Genomic DNA, 20,995 nt, shown 5'->3' with positions numbered 1-20,995 from the left:
GTCTGCCACTATACACAACTACACTGGAGGGGATGACCAGGGACACACACGCACACTCCAGCGATGTTAATGCACATGATGAGTGTCTCTCCCTCCTCCAGTGTAACCATACAAGAAGCCGGCCAGGGAGTGGTGGTTCAGTATTTACGCAGCCATGTGAGGACTTCTGACAGGGCTCCCCTACGCCAAGGTCACAGAGGTCCACATTCCGGTTTAATGGTGACGGCAGTTAAACGCTCCATAGGGGAAAGACAATAACGCCGCTCTCTGTAAGCCTGGCCAATATGGATCCTGTTCATTTGTTTATTGTCTCCATCTGTCAGCGGAGCGCTACATGGCCAGCCCAATCACTGCACAGCTTTTATCATCCCTCTCAATCACTGTTAGCATTTAGCACGCTAGCCTGTCCACACACACACACACACACACAGTGTGCTAATAACATAGTGCCATCTGGCATGCTAGCTATGCTAACAACACACTCTCCCTTTATGATGCTAACACACTCCTTACTAGGCACACAATGGTTGAATCATTTCAATGAAATTACGTCGCACCAACGTGGAATAGATGTTGAATAGACGTCTGTGTCCAGTGGGTCCTCTCTCCCTGTGTGTTGGCGATACACTCTCTCGTCTAACAGACACAATGTACTCTCTGTTGGTGCGCCAGCAGCTTTATCAGTCTCACAGTGTGCTAACTACATCTCTCCCATTGTCTTCTGATGGCTCCCTCATAAGGTGCTAACAACAGCCTCTGTCACGCTGTGCCGCAAAGACAGATCTATTGGCAAAACGCATGGCCAACACTCTGCACTGCTGGATGAATGGCTGCTGGAACAGGGACACACCCAGAGCACCAGCACTGCTTTCTCGCTCGCTCTCCGCTCTCTCTCGTCATTACTATAGTGCTTCCTCAACCCTCATATGCAAGTGCTTTTTTACAAGGGGAGTGATCAATGTTGACCTGATTCCCTTCCGCCGCCAGTCTCCCTGGTGTAAGGGCAGTTCCAGTAAGGGGGTGGGGGTGAGGGACGACAGGTAGACAGCCTCGTAATGGAGGGGAAGGAAGATTAGCCCCTGCCCAGTCAGCACTTTCCCAGCAGCACTTTAATACCACACCTAACTGCTTAATGGAGAGCACAGTGATTTCATACCTGCTCTAATACCCATTAAAAAGCTTAAGCTGCATACAGAGAGCAGCTCTGCTGAAATGGAACCCGTCTCCCTTTGAAATAGAGTGGCAGACTTCAGTTAAAGACTTTGCATGGGCGTAATGCTTCCTGGAAGCCCAATTCTGTCTCTGATGGGAGAGGAGGCTCAATCCGAGATGATTGTTGGATGTGTTTTGTTGGAATCTGTTGTGCTGTCAAAGAGGGGGTTTTTTGTGTTTGGAGGAGAAAATGTAATGTGCTGGAGCACACTTTGGGACATCTTCTGCAGTGCATTTTGGGATGCGACAAGCAGGTATGATAGCGTTGTTCCCTAACAGAGACATGGCTCTGTGGGGAGAGAAACAAACAGGTTTGTCTTTGTGTTCAGCGACGATGTCAGCATGTGCAGTGGTGCTGCATGGGACTGTAGCTGGGGCCTTCTCTCACAGCTAATTGACAGAGCCAGTTCTATGGAGTTGTCAGGTCCATGTGGACAGCCAGCCACTTAGAGTAGGAACTAGTTACAGCACCTATACGCCTGCTTCAATGGCTTGACACTGAACAAGATGTCTGAGAATGGCCAAGAACACCTTAATACACACATCCATCCTTGAAACAGTCACAAATACTCCACCGGACATACGTCATAAACACGTATACCATACTGCAGTATTTACATACGGTACATGCCTCATTTTAAGGGATAACCTCATTGCCACTTTCCTCATCTCTCCGCCATCACTCTCACTCCAATGAACTCATTGTTACATTTCCAGGAAAAGGATGGCGGCACAACAAGTTTGGTAAAGAACGGTAGACACCTCGTTTGTCTGCATACTACTGAGCAAGAACAGTGTTACTAGATGTGAAAGCCTTCCCTTCGGTTTCTAGACAGGTCAATAAGGGCACAAATACATTTTCATTCCGATTATTTTACCTTGGAGAATTCTTCTGCAGTTTGGCCCCTGATTCTAACACCATTTATAAAGTGAAATTGGCAGGAAGATGCAGCCAGGATCAGTCATGCAACCAAAAGAGTGAGAAAATAAACAAACACATCTTACGCATAATAATCAACCACACCGAAGAAAAAAAAACACGTCTAAAGAATTTTAACAAGCTTGATTTGAATATATGTGCAGTTGAAATGTAGCTGGGTCAACAGAGGAACAGAGTATCTATTTCAGCCCTTACATGTGCTCCAATTAGGAGCTGGCCAGCAGACTGACTAACACATGATGTAATGGACTGGCGTTCAGTGAAATCCAGTGGTTCACAGATGATCATTTAGTTCAGCTCCTGTCCCCCTCCTCCCAGTCAACACTGTTTCTCCACGGTTGAGTGAGCATGGAGCGGCCTGAACACAAGCTGCCGTCTGCTGTCCTTCTCCATTTCCCCAGTGTGTCATGACCGTACTGTGCTGTGTGCTTGACGAGGTGTGAGACACAGCGTCATGCCCCCACCGTGCTTCTCCAGCGGCTCACAGTGTTCACAGTGCCTTTCCCATACCCCTCCCTCCATCCATCCCTAGCTCTGTGTCCCCGCCTGCTGAGATATGGACGGTAAAACGGACGATCCGACCGTCGGGAGGAAATAGGAATGCAATGACACAGTGCTCTCGCCGAGCAGGCTGACGGCTCGTACAGTACAGGGGATTCTCCACGTGAGGAACCCAGGCTCAGCTGGACTAAACAGAGCCCCTGTGTGTGTTTGTCTCTGACATTAGCTCAGCTTTGTTTTCATTATTCTAAAAAGCTATTCAAATTTCATTGGAGCTGAGGGCGCAGCGGGCTACATAGCGGCCTGCTGGGGAAGGACATGGAACTGATTTGCATTCAGAGCCTGTGACCTCCTCTACCACAGCCCGCATAGAGAGGACGAGGGAGGGGGGATACAAAGAGAGAGGGAGGGAGGAGTTCAGAGGCTGAGAGCAGAGGGGGTTCTGTCTGAGTATCTCCTCCTTCCACGGTACTACTCTTAAAACTGGGCAAAAGGGTGTGATGTGTGGTTTCCTCTGTGGTCTGTGAGTGTTGGGTCATTCTGAGGCCTCAGATTCAGGTAGCAGATGAGGGTTCATTAGAGGGACAGTCAATAAAGGGGATGCATAGAGTGGTGCACTAAACAGGCCTTGGGCGTGTGGGATATTGAAATGTGATGTGTGGAAACTGTAATAATCCATATACTCCAAGCAAATCAAAATATGTCAATACTGTATGAACTATATCTGCTGTATGAACATGGAACATTGATATTTTGACTTTCAAGAACACTCAATTGTTTCACACACAGGAAGTAATAGATGAGGACAGCGACAGGCCTGTGTGAGCAGTGACCCCTAACAATATGTGACAGAATATGACAAGAACACAAGCCACATGTAAAAAACACACTTTCACTCACAGACAGGCAGTCCTGTACCCTTGGGAAGAACCAAATCACACACACTCTGTTTTCCTCCCAAGCAGCATAACCCATAGCAACTTGACATAGAATATGATTTCAGCCAATCACAAGCCAATCGCAGGCTTCCCAATTACAGTAATCTCCCCTTCTCTCCAGTACTTAGACAGTATTTAGAAAAGATTTACAACATAACTAACTACTCTATTCATACACTATTTAGTGTTCAAGGTGCTGCCTCACTTAACAAAATGATTAAACGCAATTAATCAACAGGATGAAAAATGTCTGTTGGCCAGGCCGAGCTAGAATCCAGCAGTGTTTCTGGTGCCCCTCGTTTCCCATCCCAGCCCAAAGCTCACTTTCAAAGGCATCCCTCTTTTGTGTACATGGAATTAGATAAACCTTCAGTTTGTGGGCTAATTAGCTGTGGAGTTGTGCACTAGGCAGGAGCTAGCAGAGGTGCGACTGCTACAATACAGTACGCAACGATGTCTCATTTCCCCCGAAGAACAATCCTGATCCAATTTTCACCAGATCAAGGGCTGCTGCGATAGCAAAAATAGAATCATTTGTTTGAGGTTTGTTCTTGCATCAGAGGCAATTCACACGGTAGTTCTTCTGCAGTGTCAATTGTTATTTATTCATTTATTTATACATTCATATCAGTTTCCCCTCCCCCACCAATCATCATCATCCTACCAGTCTACATGTATATTATACTCTGAAGCTTGAAATGACTCTTGAGCACGTACCATCTTTTTGTTTGGCTGTGGAACATATTGATCGGATTAAAACGGAAATTAATTTGGAACGCTGCCAAGACGTGGCCTGGTGGATTGTGATGTCACATCCTTCGCAGTGTATTGCTGTTGAGTAGACATCACAATGGGATTGCAACGCTCTAACTCTCTGTTACAACGCCTCATACACAGTGAAATATGCATGTCGGCTAAATGTAGACTGCAGCCTAAGCCCATTACTTCTAGTATACTGTGTGAGCTGGGTTTTGACATATCATGGGGTGAAGCAAAGCCCAGTATGTTACTACAGTAACACTATAGAGCCTGGACATTTACTTAGGTCCTTAAAAAGGGTCTCTATTGTGAGGTCAGTGTAACAGTACTTCATATCCATAGTCCAGGGGGATCGACATACTGCAATTCTGTGTGGAGTGAGTTTTGTGAGTCAGTACTGTGTGTGTGTATATATGTGTGTGTGTGTGTGTGTGTGTGTGTGTGTGTGTGGCTTATGTTAAAAACTACCTGCTAATTAGCTTTACTGAACACAGAACAATCTTTGAAAAAAAATCCTTCCCTTTCCAAATGTGTTTAATTGGTCCCGATTGAAGAGAATATTGAAGTTACACTGTTATGTTCCATTATGCTTTTATTAAGTGAAAATAAATCAATGCTTGGATAACTAATCAACTACAAGGGGGCAGAACCTGTCAAAAGAAAAAAAGAAAAATACTTTTTATCCCTCTCCTTAAAGCCACAATCCAGAGTCTGTACTTCAACCCAACAGCAGCCCCAACTCTGACTTGGGCTGTGCTACGGTATATCAATAATACACATTTAAAAAACATGAAACAGCAGGAAATCTTACAGATTGTGCCTTTAAGTTATTACATCAATCTTCAGCAGTAGATTTCTGTCACATAGAATATAATCAGAGATCAGCAGACCCCTGTCAGAACACTGCTTGATGCAGATGGAAGCAGGCTGATCTGCTGAGGCAAGCACTTCTTATTGAAATTATTGGTTCGTGGCAGATAGTGGGAACCAATGAGGCTAGGATTCTCAGGCCCTCTATTGCAGTGATGCTTTGGGTCAACCAATTATGACAAGCTAATGTATACAGGTTGACCTCCATGACAACCAAGGAGATGAGCTATCATCTGTAGCATATGAAGTCTCTCAACCTGATCATAGGTTCACTGTGCTTACTGGTTACTGAGCTGAGCATGTTAACATGTCATACCTACATTATTTTCTTCAGGAAAGGAATTTACCTTCGGAGTGTGTGTGTGTGTATGTGTATTGGTGTGCTGGTCTTGAAAATAATTCAATATGAGTGCTATAAATGGCTTAACCCCAAACGGACTGGTAACACTGCCTGAAATCTGATTATAGCTAATGCTCAACTCCAATGAGATTCAGTACACAAAGGATTTCAGGAGCACAGCTGAAATTCTCAGAACCGAATGCCCTTGATACAAGCAAGCCCACTGGGCAGCCTAAAATGGAGATACAAATCCCGTATATGTAAATGCTAAACCTAAAAGTCTCACAAGTATGTGCAAAATATTGTTTTCCCAGCACACAGCGGGGAGGCAAACACAGCCCAGTTGGGTCAGACAATAAAGATGATCTGGTATAAACATACAATTCATCTATTTGCTTCATTAGAGGGACATGTTTTTCCCTCTCTATACTGTGGTCTAGATTTACTGTTGTCCCTCGCCAAGAATGAATGTTTATTTGAAGTTTATGTTATTTAGTCAATTTTGTCAATGAAATGTCTCAATCCTCAAGCCATGGGTAAATATACTTACTCAACAAATTTGAGGGAGTAGCATAGCTAACAAACACTGGCCTTTTGAGGGAGTAGCATAGCTAACAAACACTGGCCTTTTGAGGGAGTAGCATAGCTAACAAACACTGGCCTTTTGAGGGAGTAGCATAGCTAACAAACACTGGCCTTTTGAGGGAGTAGCATAGCTAACAAACACTGGCCTTTTGAGGGAGTAGCATAGCTAACAAACACTGGCCTTTTGACTGAGCCTATACTTCAATAAAGCATGAAGCATCACTATACACTAGTGATGGGGGTTTCACAGTTATGTATCATTTTGGAGGATATTATATCGATACTTTGACTCCAAGGTTGTTGTTTTTGTTGTTGCTAGGTAGCGTTAGCTAGCTCTAGTCAGCTGTACCTGTGCCAAGACTCCAGTATTTTTCATCCTATAGCTTGTTCTTTTTAAATAGTGAGCCAACATGATTTGAGCACTTTTGTGGTTGATCAACACTCCTTTTCTCACGCTCTCTCTCATCTCTCTGCAGCAGACATATAGTGAGAAATATGTTTGGAACATCAAATCGCAATACATATAGAATCGAGAAAATCCCAATAAAGATCGTATTGGCACCTAAGTATCGTGAAAATATAGTGTATATTGACTGAGGCATTGTTTGATGTGTATTGATGAGTATAAAAGGGCTCATTTGTGAAAGAGACCTTGGTCTCAGCATGACTCCCCGTTAAAATAAATAAAATATCCTATTGTGAGGTCCTAGGCAACTTCCAGCTCTACTATACACTGAAGCTAAAACTCCCTTGCTCTGACAGGACTAGGGAACAGTATGCATATCAAGGAAACCCTGCCTGAAGAACAGACTAAACAGTAATCGAGGCTGACATGAGTGTAAGTGCTGCTATTCTTTGGTAATCTCATGGGTGTCTATTGGCTCAGCTTAAGAGCCCTTGTGTCTCTGATTACAATCTCCTGAAAGAATGATCCAAATGATACCACTCCATAAAGATGCTTCTATAGCGTTCCCTCTTGCTGGGACCAAATAACGGACCAAATAACAGTTGCACTGTGACATAAAAAAGGCTGAGGAGGATGACACATGTAATGCATCCTGGTCATTTTCACACTACCGTCTTACTCTGGAGTGAGATGGCCAAGAAGGACCTGCTTCTCAACCGGAGACGAAACAAACACAAGGTTAGTAGTGATACCTCAGAGGTGTAAATGTGGTAGCTTACTCCTAACCTTAAATGAACCTAACCTACTCCACACCAGTTAGTTCATTTACATCCTGTTCTATCTGACCAAAACTGAGGAGATCTCTTCATCCCCAACAGTAGAAGCCCTAGACAGTCTGTCCTAGCCTGAGCCTGCCTGACTGGAAGTGTCCTCTGGCCTGATAGATGGAACAGGAGGTGTACTCACCATCCTCAGTGGGCACGTAGACATTGAGGTACAGACAGTCCTCACTCTGGTTCTGAACGTAGCCTGCTGCAGCATCCAGGTTGTCGGTGAACCACACCGGCAGCATGATCTCAGGCAGCACCCCGTGTACGTTCTGCGGGCACACAGGGGCAAACTGGGTGGCGTTGCGGATCTCCTGCCAGGAACCTGGTGCCTCAGGGGGCTGGAAGCGACGCTCGCCGATGGGCGGGGTGGCATAGGGCACGCCCAGGTACTGCTCCACGGGCCCTAGGATCTCGTTGTTGAGCTCCTTCCTGACGCCGCGCAGCTTGCCATAGCCCGTGGTGACCATGGGGTGTTTCCCGCTGAGGTCGGCCCGCTGGCAGGAAGACAGGGTCAGGCAGAGGGCCAGGCTCAGGAGACACACCAGACACGGGTCAGACATCCTGCAGGGGCTGGAGCGCCGCGTCCCACCGGAACCCTGCCGTCTGGGACCACTCTCTGAGAAGAAGGACATGTCCTCCAGTCTTCTAGCCAGAAAAACGAATTATGACCAGGAGATCACTCGTGGGCAGATATGGGTATAGAAAGGACCTCCAAATAACCTAAAATTAGTAGGTTATTGGAGATACTGGGAGAAATAAGGTATTGGGAGGGGTAGGGGGAGTGGGGGGGGGGGGAGTTGGTCAAAAGCAGAGGTGCAGAGTGTGTCTTCCTGGCATGGTGTGAGAAGTGAGAGAGCAGGTGTAGAGAGGGGGAGGGACGGGGGGCATCCTCAGCTAGACTGTCTGCTCTGGTCCATTCTCTTGGGAGCTCCTGATAGGCCAGCTGCAGACTGACAGCTCCCACAGCCAACACGCCACACCTGGGTACACACAAGGGTCAGAGGTCATGTTTCATTAGTGGGTCTGTGTTTGGAGAGACACACGCACACACATCGAGAGTCATTAACTATAGCCGTTTTTGGTAGTCCTACATCAGTTACGTATGCACGTAAGATTTGCATTACATCGTGTACATTGTGCACTTGAGCTACCATAACTAAGACATGTTCCCATGTTCACATCTTGGATACTGTATATCCATCCATGCTACGGTACTTTGAAGTGTAAAACGCTCTCCATGTAATCGACTTGACTCCTCAGAGAACACAACAGCAATAAAAGCCCATTGACACATCAATCAGGAAGACTAAAAAAAGCGTGACACCCTCTCTCCCCCCTCCGGTGCGTCTATGTTAGCTTCCCCCTCACAGCTTTGTTTAGTTGGTTCCTGCCTTCTCATGGTTCCACTCGAATGGGCGGCGCTAATCTGGCCCTGGCTTTGGGAGATGGAGCCGTTTAGGCGTGATAAAGGCTTTATGTGGCTAGCGCTCCCTGTCTGCTGAATACCTCCCACCCCACCTCCACACCGCCCCTCACCTCCCCTGCTGCAGCCACTCCACCTGATGACAGACTAACACGCTACAGTGATGGCATATGATGCTACAACACGCTACGACAAGACGAGGATGTGAGCCCTATCAGGTTGAGGGAAAGGAGAAAGGAGCCAGCTAGCTGCCTGTAAAGACAACAATTCATTAACAAGCATCTGACTCCATTTTAAGACCGGCAGGCTAGGCTGTCTGTAAATGTCATGGAAATGACACAGCTATACTGAATGGATGTTACTGACTATGCTGTAGCCTACACGTTCAACTGAGCCAGGGATATAGTGTTTCCAAAATATCAATAAGCCATAGAAAGCTGGTTGCAATTTCAGTTTAATCTACCAGAAAAGACAGAACAAATATCACAACAAATATTATGGTTAAACTCAAATATGCTAATTGCTTAAAAAAATATATTTGTTGAGAAATGTTTTTTTAAAACGGTATAATCTTTGTAAAAAATATCATAAATAGGACTGGTGGAGTTGTCACACATGCAGTTAACAACAATATGGAAACATCTTCTCTATCCAAAATTACAACCAACTGATTGCAGCATTACCGCAAAAATGGAAGAGGCAAGTGGAAGCCGGAGAAGGAACTTGTCTGTCGGCCCTGCATTAAAGACCAAAATTGGTTAAAGAAAGTTGTGATGAATAAAAAAGTATACCAGTTTCATTTAAGGACCAAAACATTAACAGCTGAGAAATACAGGTTGCAAAATAGTTGGTAAGAGATTTTCGATGTACCGATTCCATGGCACATGGTTTATGAACTGTTACATAAAACAACGTTTTTCAATTTAAATGATACAATATCCTTGCACCCAATAGAATGTTATATACGGTATATTCGGAAAGTATTCAGACCCCTTGACTTTTTCCACATTTTGTTACATTATAGCCTTATTCTAAAATGTATTAAAAAGTTTCCCCCCTCATCAATCTACACTCAATTACCCATAATGACAAAGTAAAAACAGTTTTTTGACATTTTCGCAAATGTATTAAAAAAACAAAACTGAAATATCACATTTACACAAGTATTCAGACCGTTTACTTAGAACTTTGTTGAAGCATCTTTGGCAGCGATTACAGACTTGAGTCTTCTTGGGTGTGGCGCTTCTTGGGTATGAAGCTTGGCACACCTGTATTTGGGGAGTTTCTCCCATTCTTCTCAGCAGATCATCAAGCTCTGTCAGGTTGGATGTGGAGCATTGCTGCACAGGTATTTTCAGGTCTCTTAGATCGGGTTCTGGGCTCTGGCTGGGCCACTCAAGGACATTCAGAGACTTGTCCCGCGTTGTCTTGGCTGTGGGCTTAGGGTCGTTGTCCTGTTGGAAGGTGAACCTTCTCTCCAGTCTGAGATCCTGAGCGCTCTGGAGCAGGTTTTCATCATGGATATCTCTGTACTTTGCTCCCTTCATCTTTCCCTCAATCCTGACTTGTCTGCCAGTCCCTGCCGTTGAAAAACATTCCCACTGCATGAGGCTGCCACCGCCATGCTTCACCGTAAGGATGGTGCCAAGTTTCCTCCAGATGTGATGCTTGGCATTCAGGCCAAAGAGTTCAATCTTGGTTTTCATCAGACCAGAGAATCTTGTTTCTGATGGTCAGAGTCCTTTAGGTGGCCTGTCATGTGCCTTTTACTAAAAGTGGCTTCCGTCTAGCCACTTTACCATAAAGGCCTGATTGGTGGAGTGCTGCAGCGATGGTTGTCCCTCTGAAAGGTTCTCCCATCTCCACAGAGGAACTCAAGAGCTTTGTTAGAGCGACCATCAGGTTCTTGGTCACCTCCCTGACCAAGGCCCTTCTCCCCCGATTGCTCAGTTTGGATGGGCGGCCAGCTCTAGGAAGAGTCTTGGTGGTTCCAAACTTCTTCCATTTAAGAATGATGGAGGCCACTTTGTTCTTGGGGACCTTCAATGCTGCAGAAATGTTTTGTTACCGTTCCCTAGATCTGTGTCTTGACACAATCCTGTCTCAGAGCTCTACGGACAATTTCTTCGACCTCATTGCTTGGTTTTTGCTCTGACAAGCACTGTCAATTGTGGGACCTTATACATATATACAGGTGTGTGCCTTTCCAAAGCATGTCCAATCAATTGAATTTACCACAGGTGGACTCTAATCAAGTTGTAGAAACATCAAGGATGAGCAATGGAAACAGGATGCACCTGAGCTCAATTTCAAGTCTTATAGCAAAGGGTCTGAATACTTATGTAAATAATGTATGTGTTTTTTTTGTTGTTTTTTTTTATACATTTGCAACATTTCTAAAAAACAGATTTTCACTTTGTCATTATGGGGTATTGTGTGTAGATTCATGAGGAATGTATTTATTTAATCAATTTTAGAATAAAGCTGTAACATAACAAAATGTGAAAAAAGTCAAGGGGTCTGAAAAGTTTCCGAATGCACTGTATATGGCGGCTACAACCATCCTAGTTCTGCAGATTTTGCTGTGAAGAGACAGAATCATTAGATCATTTGTTTTGGCACTATATATCAATAGCCTAGTGAATTTATATATATTTAAAATATATACAGTACCAGTCAAAAGTTTGGACACACCTACTCATTCCAAGGTTGTTGTTTTTTTTTTAATTACATTTTTACTATTTTCTACATTGTAGAATAATAGTGAAGACATCAAAACTACTACATAACACATATGGAATCATAACCACCAAAAAGTGTTAAACAAAATATATTTTATATTTGAAATTCTTCAAAGTAGCCACCCTTTTCCTCGATGATGGCTTTGCGCACTCTTGGCATTCTCTCAACCAGCTTCATGAGAAATGCTTTTTCAACAGTCTTGAAGGAGTTCCCACATATGCTGAGCACTTGTTGGCTGCTTTTCCTTCACTCCGCGGTACAACTCATCCCAAACCATCTCAGTTGGGTTGAAGTAGGGGGATTGTGGAGGCAGCACTCAGCACTCCATCACTATCCTTCTTGGTCAAATAGCCCTAACACAGCCTGGAGGTGTGTTTTGGGTCATTGTCCTGTTGAAAAACAAATGATAGTCCCACTAAGCGCAAACCAGATGGGATGGCGTATCGCTGTAGAATGCTGTGGTAGCCTTGCTGGTTAAGTGTGCCTTGAATTCTAAATAAATCAAAGACAGTATCACAAGCAAAGCAGCCCCACACCATCACACCTCCTCCTCCATGCTTCATGGTGGGAACCACACATGCATAGATCATCTGTTCACCTACTCTGCGTCTCACAAAGACACGGCGTTTGCAACCAAAAATCTCAAATTTGGACTCATCAGCCCAAAGGACAGATTTCCACCGGTCTAATGTCCATTGCTCGTGTTTCTTGGCCCAAGCAAGTCTCTTCTTCTTATTGGTGTTCTTTAGTAGTGGTTTATTTGCAGCAATTTGACTATGAAGGCCTGATTCACGCAGTCTCCTCTGAACAGTTGATGGTGAGATGTGTCTGTTACCTAAACTGAACTGTGTCTGTTACCTGAATTTGGGCTGCAATTTCTGAGGTGCAGTTTACTATAATGAACTTATCCTCTGCTGCAAAGGTAACTCTGGGTTCTTTTCCTGGTGGTGGTCTTCATGAGAGCCAGTTTCATCATAGCGCTTGATGGTTTTTGCGACTGCACTTGAAGAAACTTTAAAAGTTCTTGAAATGTTGCTGATTGACTGACCTTCATGTCTTAAAGTAATGATGGACTGTCATTTCTCTTTGCTTATTTCAGCTGTTCTTGCCATAATATAGACTTGGTCTTTTACCAAATAGGGCTATCTTCTGTATACCACCCCTCCCTTGTCACAACACCACTGATTGGCTCAAACACATTAATAAGGAAAGAAATTCCACAAATTAACTTTTAACAAGGCACACCTGTTAATTGAAATACATTCCAGCTGACTACCTCATGAAGCTGGTTGAGAGAATGCCAAGATTGTGCAAAGCTGTCATCAAAGCAAAGGGTGGCTACTTTGAAGAATCTCAATTATAAAATATATTTTTGATTTGTTTAACACTTTTTTGGTTACTACATGATTCCATATGTGTTATTTCAAAGTTTTGATGTCTTCACTATTATTCTACAATGTAGAAAATAGTAACAATAAAGAAAAACCCTCGAATGAGCAGGCGTGTCCAGACTTTTGACTGGTACTGTATATTTCCCAAAAACATATATGGAGGATTGGAAATGATGCAGACAATTACATTGATAGAAGCCACAATCATTATGCAATATTAAAGCTGGAATAAAAGTGTCACTCTTACTCTAAATGTCTGTAATTTTAAGATTCACACGTTATTTGAATCTATGTCATAAAAAAAGAAGAAAATAGATATATTTAACAATAAGAGCAATGGTGTGAAATTGTACATTTCATTACGGGAGATAAATGGAAAAAGTGAGATATATGACACTCTGTATCTGTTCTTTAAAAGGTAAAACATTGTGTGGGTCGTAATGGAGTGAGAATATGTGATTTGAAAAGACGTTCCTAGGTTGGTATCTCAGACCGCCAAGTGGAGAGGCAGAGGAAGGAGTCAGGTGCCAACCTATCTCACAGAGATTTACACCCAGAGATTTACACCCAGATGAGATTCCTCTTCTGACCGATATGCCATCGGTTTGCCAGCCAACAACTACCCGTCCTGTTTTAAATATGGACCATTAAAACAATGAAGTACGACAATGATGATTATGATCCCAGTTTGGCAGGTGTAAAAGCCAGAGCACAACTTCCTGTGTCACATTGTATATGAGGGTAATAGGACAGAGATTAAGATAAAGCATGATTTATAACTTTAAGTTTCAGCCCATTGGTTTTTGAGATGTGATTGTGGACGATTGGAATTCCTATACTTGATGACTAAGGATTTGTGTTGATCTGTTTCTCAACATTATGATGTTGTGGTATTGGTGTTGATGTAATGCTAGACTGTAATGGTTTCTCAGGGTGTATATACCTTATGACTGCATCCAGATATGAGTCACCCTCGTGTTTTAATGAGATCTCTTTGCTCTGATTATTGGAGATCCTCAAATGTCGTTAGTCATGCATATTTATCAGATATAATTAGGGCCTGCTGCATATCGCACTTGGCAAGTGGGCTGAAATTAGATTTCATAAATATGCATTTGTTTTTTTGACCCCACACCCCCACCCCTGAAAAAGAAGACAAAACAAAGAGAAGGAAATGAAAGGAACATGACACACTAAACAACAATTGGGAGACATAGCTATGGCTGCATCGACCAAACCTTCACAAACACCACATTTCCACCTGGTTTTCACTCCCACAGATTAGAGAGCAGGAGAAGAGGAGCGAAGGTAGTTATGCTAGCAGATGACAGTACAGTGATGGCCTACCACTGCATATTGTGCGCTATCATTAATACGGGCAACACACCTGGAGGGCATTACTAGCAACAACCCCCCAGCCATACGCATAAGATTATTGATTTTATGAAAATGGATCCACCACCATTTTCTCTAAAAAAATGTAAGACAAAATGTACCCTGGCAAAAACACCACTTGGTTTGTAAGCAATGTTACTAACAACCCTGTCAAGTCTCTTAAAACCCCACCAGGGGAATCATGTTCTCCAATCTCTCAAGGGTTTATGACCTTAATGATCAAATGTTCTGAAAAATAATTACAGGAAGGGACGCTTTGTGGTTTTGCCACTTTGTCTGTCATTCTCATCCACTGTTAAGAGTAGAAGTACTGATCAAAATAAGTGTGGTCATCCCTCTTGATCAATCAGTAAGCAGGACAAAAGGATCCATTTGATAAAGTGCAGGTACGCAGCAGCATGGAGAGCAGTGATGATGTTGTATGAGCTGCTGGCAGTCAGAGCATGGACTCCATAGCAACCCATAGCATGGGTCTGCTGGAGACAGCGTGATGCATTACACACCCATGAGTTGTCAATAAGAAGTGCTTCAATAAGACCCCAGCAGCTCTTTATACAGCAGGAACAGATGATCTTAGACTCCCTTCCCTTCCCTGCACACACACACACACACACACACACACACAGTAAATTGCAGTCTGGACATAGGCATGCCAAGCATAGTTAAATTCACTAGGCTATTGATAAGGCCTAAAAAGACAGTATATAATGAAAAACAAAACAACAATATGTTTTAAATAGGCTGTCTAAACAGTTACAGGCAGCATAATTGCTCCCCGTGGGCGTATTATAGGTCCATAGACAAGGAAACTGAAGACTATGGAGGGTTTTACACGCACCCAAACTTTTCACAGGAGCTGGACAAAGATCCAGTACGAGGAGAATGGGGGATGTCCACTCACCGTGATACTGCTCCCAAATGTAATGCTTTCCAAACATCACGGAACCATCTTACAGATCATATTTGGACTTCTACAAAATTGCATCGCGAGCCATGTACGTTCTCAACAAACTCATGGACGGTGAATCATTCTAATAAGTTAGTTTTTTCATCAAATGAAATGAAAAACAATCCATCTGTTTGTTAAAATAGGATATGGTCAGAAGCATGATATCATAAATCACATCTCTCATTCCATGCGCAAAAGGCATTGTGTGCACCCTAACCCCCACCAGAAATATCAAAATGAACTCTGAATTAATTTGGAGACATTTAGCTATTAGCGCTGCTTGAACATTGGGACACATTTGTAAGGACACACCTCAGTTATTTCCACCACTCCCACCTCAGCGCAACCAAGCTCTCATAATAAGGCACCAGGGTTGGAAAATAGCGGAGTGCCAGAGAAGTGCAAGTCGAAATTGCAAAAGAGCATGCGTTTGAAACTAGCGCCGCTTTAACTTCAGCAGAAAATACAGCCGAGTCTCTAAGAGACAGGTTTATTTATATATCAGCATGATAAGGTCAGCTCATAAATCACTCACAGATTATATTTCTCTCTTCACGACGCAGTATACGTGTGTGTACAGTAAATGTGTGTGCGTATGCAGATGTCTCTCAGTCAGGGAGGTGTTGTGTGTTCTGGCCCAACAGAGTGCTAGCATTAGCGTTTAGCTCACGGGGAGGAATCCCACATGTGGGCCCTTATTGATTAGCTTAGCGTGGGTTAGGGTCACATTCTACAGGGCCTGCAGTCTGACAGACTTCCTCCCCACTGCCCGCCCTGCTCCCCGAGTGTGTACGAGCTACAGACACATACACACTCTCACACAAGATGCGGAGTATTGACTCCAGGGGGAGGGGCTAGTGCACAAATCTCAAATTATTCCATTATCAGCTCACACAATGAGAAAGACAACACTAGCTATATCTCTAAGGAATGGCAAAGGGAAGCAATGAAACCAGCCAAAAAATTATATAACCATTGCCATATTGTTCAGGCCCACCACATAGGCCTACAATATGTGTTGAAATAGGGTCAGATAGTACTAGCACCAGCAGCCCCATCAATAGAAGTGTGTAGGGTTGTGTAAAAGGCCTACAAATGTAGGATCTTAATTTGATCACTCTTTTGTTGATGAGAATTTTCATTCACAGCAGGAAATGCAAACTTGTAGTGTATTCAAGGTTTAAAAAGTCTTCTAAAGGTTGTAACTTCACCTTTAAAATTTCAGACTTGATTTGCCCTAATGTGAAACGTATAAACCCCTATGAAAAATATCCATGAATTATAATCCACATAATAATTGACATGAATGTAATAATTGACTGTATGTTTGTTTATTCCATGTGTAACTCTGTGTTGTTGTATGTGTCAAACTGCTTTGCTATATCTTGGCCAGGTCGCAGTTGTACATGAGAACTTGTTCTCAACTAGCCTACCTGGTTAAATAAAGGTGAAATAAAAAAAAATTAAATGTTTTTCCTGTTGCTGCAGGATTATTTTCCTGCTGTAGCAAACTGGCTCAAATTAAGATCCTACATCTGTAACAGTCATTGTGGCTTTGTCAGGTGAAGCCGTTTGATGTAGTAATACCTTCTGCCTCCAGGACAGTTTTAGAGGTGTGTTTAAGTGGACGAATGGTCAAAGTGAACCGTGAAAACCCTGCAGAATGGTGGTGTTTGAACAAACAGCGTGTCATAAGCTTCTTTGTCTCTGCCGCCGGTGCTAAAAAACACATTCACTGTTTCAACCATCAAGCTGTTCTGTACTCCTGTGCTAGTGTACTTCTGTGGATGTCAAGCAAGATTTACAGCAAGTACAGTAAAACTGAAAGCTGGATAATTCAACTCTAATGTTATTCTTAGTTAATCTATCCCTGGTTAATATACAGTGGACGGTAATATCCCCTCTCCTCTCCCACTCTGACTGAATCTCTTCTGATTCTTAGTTCAATCTATTCTTAGCAAATCTGTTCTGGACAGCAATATCCCACTGAAGGTTAATCTGTCCGAGAAAATAATCATTTTAGCATGTTATTTCTTGTTCCAGTGTTAATTTCAGGGTGACCTCATAATCACACTGAACCCCTGGGCTGTCATCCTTCATGAAGGCTGGGAGCTTCATCCCAGAATTCCCTCTGTTCAGCGTGAACTCTCTTTCTCTCCAAGCAGCTCCACTCTGAGAAGTGCTCAGTCAAACACTACAGAGTACACGACCACCACCCTCAAACCGCATCTCACTCCAGCCAGGGGAATTTAGATTACAACTAAATAAAGTTCCCAACTTAAAGTTATGATATTAATTAACCCAAAGTTCAACCATGACTTTGGAAGTTTCTGGCTAGGGGAATCCTAGAGGAGCCAGTGAGAACGAGACAGAAGACCGTTGAGTTCATTTGAGATTTTATTGGTCTTTATTTCTCCCAGGATGCATTCCTACAAGTCACAGCATGAGAGAACCAATCAGATAAACAAGCTCATGAATAATCAAATAAAAGTAAATTAAGAGGCCTCTAACGAAGAAGGTTGTTAATGAGTCAGGGAAAGAGACTAGGGACATAAAACAGCGGGCAGAAGGGAATGTGAGACAAAAAAAAAGTATCTCTGCCTCTGTTAGGCCGGACAATGAATGTGTCGCCCACGGTGACCACTGATCTTTAATGTTAATGCTAGCAGCCCACATACAAGCCAGTGACCCTTCATCTGACTACCCTCCACACACATACACAAAAACATGTCCGCACACAAGAATTATTGCCCAGATAAAATTCTAGAGATTTCTACATTATGTTTTGTATGTATGTACAGTATAGCTGTGTTCGAATACTCATACTAACCGCACTAACCATACTATTTGTAATGTAAATTGAGTATGTAGTATTGGTCATAGTATGGATAAAGTTAGTATGCCAAAATTCCCAGATGTCGTACTACATTCGCCAAAATACGAAGACTACACGCAGTGGACACTATTTCCGTACTTTTAAGGCCCATAACGCAATTCATCGAACTTGCCAGTATATTAACTTATATGCTAACTTAACTACCCAACGTTTATTGACTTGATTATTCACGTCAATCTTAACTAAGTGGTATAGTTGTGCGTTCTCAGACTCAATGGACATAAATTCGCTCTGCCCATCTACTCCGATTTCAGAGCACTCTCGTCTTCGTGTGCCAGAGCGCAGACTAACTGATGAATTTACGAACGCTCAACACCTGTTGAATATGGCCTGTGTCACTAAACGTCGGCAAAAAAAAGCGTAATTAAATTGTTGCCAGCAGCACAGATACAGTCACCAACGCTCTGGATAACCAGCTCTGCTAGGGCAGTTGTGGTCAGAATGCTCGGAACAATCCCTACTCCTCAGCCAGAGAGTCCAGTATGCATTCTGAACGCTGCCAGAGGGAAACGCTCTGAATTTACGAACACCCCCCCGAAGTGTCTAGCTAGTCATTTGTTATGCTAACAAGCTAGCAAGAGTTTGCATAGCAACATCATCAACTTCCGGTAGTACGCTCAACTGAAAGGATACCATTTGTTTACAGTATACAAAAATGAACACACACAATCATAGTATGTTAGTATGGGTATTCGAACACAGCTTACGTCTATGCTGGCATTCGTGAGTGCCAGTGTGCGTGTTACTGAGGTACTCTGGTGTGAACAATCTGGCCACACACTAATTACTATTTATCGAGGCAGCAAACTAGGTGTGTGTGTGTGTGTATATTGGGGGAGTGTGAGCAGTTTGACAGCTGCTTCCCCTCTAGCCACGGCTAATTTAAGAAGAGCGATCCTGGCTGAGAAGAATGGTCTGAAAGGTTGAATAATGAACCCAAGTGGCCCCGATAACATAGAGCGCAGCAAGCACAATTTAACTGACCCATTGTGTCTGCGCCAAGTCATGTCAACTGGGTTCAAATGTCATGCCGGCTTTTCTATGACTGCTTAATGACTGGTGATGTTTAATGTTACAATTGATAGAAGGATAATCAACATTTGTAATAGATTTGAGCTGTACTCGTATCTTTCAAAATGTATATGGTATCATTTAAAACATGACGTGGACATGTTCTAAAATGATTCCAGCTGAGAGATGATGAATATGACTGAATATTGCAGGTTGTGTGCAGGCTGGTGTAACATGGGAGGTGGCCTGTGTATGGGGGAAAGTGATGTACCTGTAGAACAAATGGATGAGGGGTGGTCTAAGGAGGGATAATCACTCTGAGCCATATCAAATGCAACAGCTACACTTCATCATGGATTAAAACAGTTATAGCCCTCGCATACCTTCCCTTGCCAAATCCCCCCCCCCCACCCACGCACGCACACACACACACACACACACACACACAAGTTCCAGTAAATTGGTCCATGCCTAGGGGCAAGACCTGGGAGCAAGGCAGGGGAGCTGGGAGTTACAGCCAGGCTCAGGAGAGAGAGATGGAGAGAGATAGAGAGAGAGTGGAAGAGAGAGAGAAAGAGAGAGAGAGGAATAAAGACAGTGAGAGAGAGAGAAAGGGTGGAAGAGAGAAAGGGTGGGAGAGAGAGTGGGGGAGGAAGAGAGAGAGATAGATAGAGGAACAGAGAGAGACAGAGAGAGGAAGAAAGAGACAGAGAGAGGAATGGAGGGAGGGAGAGCAGAGCAAGGACTAAATCCTGTTTGTGTACTCTCATGTGTCTGTCAGGGTGTGTGTGGGTGTGCATGTGAATGTGTGAGTTTGGGAGTATGCCGCTGTGCATGCCAGAGACAAACAATGTGTGTGACTGGACCGGGTGCCGGCCGGGCCCATTGATGTGAGTGTATGACACACACAGGCTCAGAGTGTGGCATTTCATTTCTAAAAGCTGGAAACCTTTTCATATGTCTCTGAATGAGAGGGCAGAGTCGTGCAGTGTCCTCTACTGTGGCACACACCTGCATCTCAGTCTCCCCCTTCTCTCTCTCTACCACCATCCCTCTCTCGCTCATAGGTGCTGCAGGGGCCTGATCTATGGCACGGAGTGGCAATGTACAGATGAGAAGAGGCGAGAGGAGGATGTGTGAGAGATGCTGGGGGAATGGGAGGTGCACTCATTTCTGACGTGTGAGCCGTTCTTGCGAGCGGTTCTCGACCCGACGGAAAGAGGGCTTTGATTTAGCTGGGGGTCCAGGGCGCCCTGGATGGGCTCCATCCATCTTGTAAAGTAATTACGCTACGAGCGTTTCCATTGGAGGGAGGAGGGGGGGCAGCTGGGGGATCTCAATAGCTTTGTAAATCACATTCTCTCACTAGAAACTAGAGGGAGATGGAGGCTTAGAGGGTCCTATTATATTTCAGACTTTGTAAAAAAGACTGTAAAACACTGCTGTCACACCTTAAAAAGCCAATTTAGAATTTGGGGAAAGTGCAAAGAGAGTGGGAGCTATAGCATGAGAGAGACATTGCAATGGTTCAGGTATAGCTTTACTAACTTCATTATCTTCACAGCTTTGCAGGTCTGTTTCTTGGTCAAGTTTTTAAATGTTTTATTGTATTTAATTTAGTTAACTAGCTATGGATTGTTATAACCTGCTTTAGCAACATTAATATACAATAGTTTGCAAAGATAGAAGCAATGTATGTATTTGACAGAGAGATCACGCACAAAACACATGTAATCACGCAGGCACTCTCTCTTTCACCCTGCCTCCCACTCTCTCGGGACAAGAATGACTAAATGTGTCTTCAATG

The 20,995-nt window shown here is 43.6% G+C and overlaps 1 protein-coding gene across 2 annotated transcripts in view; it reads right to left on the bottom strand.

The window, feature by feature from the left end:
* The window catches only part of LOC115154626 (neuroligin-2-like), a 79,729-nt gene that overhangs the window by 47,615 nt on the left and 11,119 nt on the right, over positions 1–20,995 (bottom strand). For both annotated transcript variants that reach the window (XM_029701066.1, XM_029701067.1), the window contains exon 2: positions 7,518–8,361. In XM_029701066.1, coding sequence (XP_029556926.1) covers positions 7,518–8,013 — 496 coding nt within the window. In that variant the 5' untranslated portion in view covers positions 8,014–8,361. The remainder of the gene's footprint in view (positions 1–7,517; positions 8,362–20,995) is intronic.

Source organism: Salmo trutta, chromosome 19, assembly GCF_901001165.1.
Source record: "Salmo trutta chromosome 19, fSalTru1.1, whole genome shotgun sequence".
NCBI classification, from domain to species: Eukaryota; Metazoa; Chordata; class Actinopteri; order Salmoniformes; family Salmonidae; genus Salmo; species Salmo trutta.
This window is presented reverse-complemented; position numbering and strand designations above follow the sequence as displayed.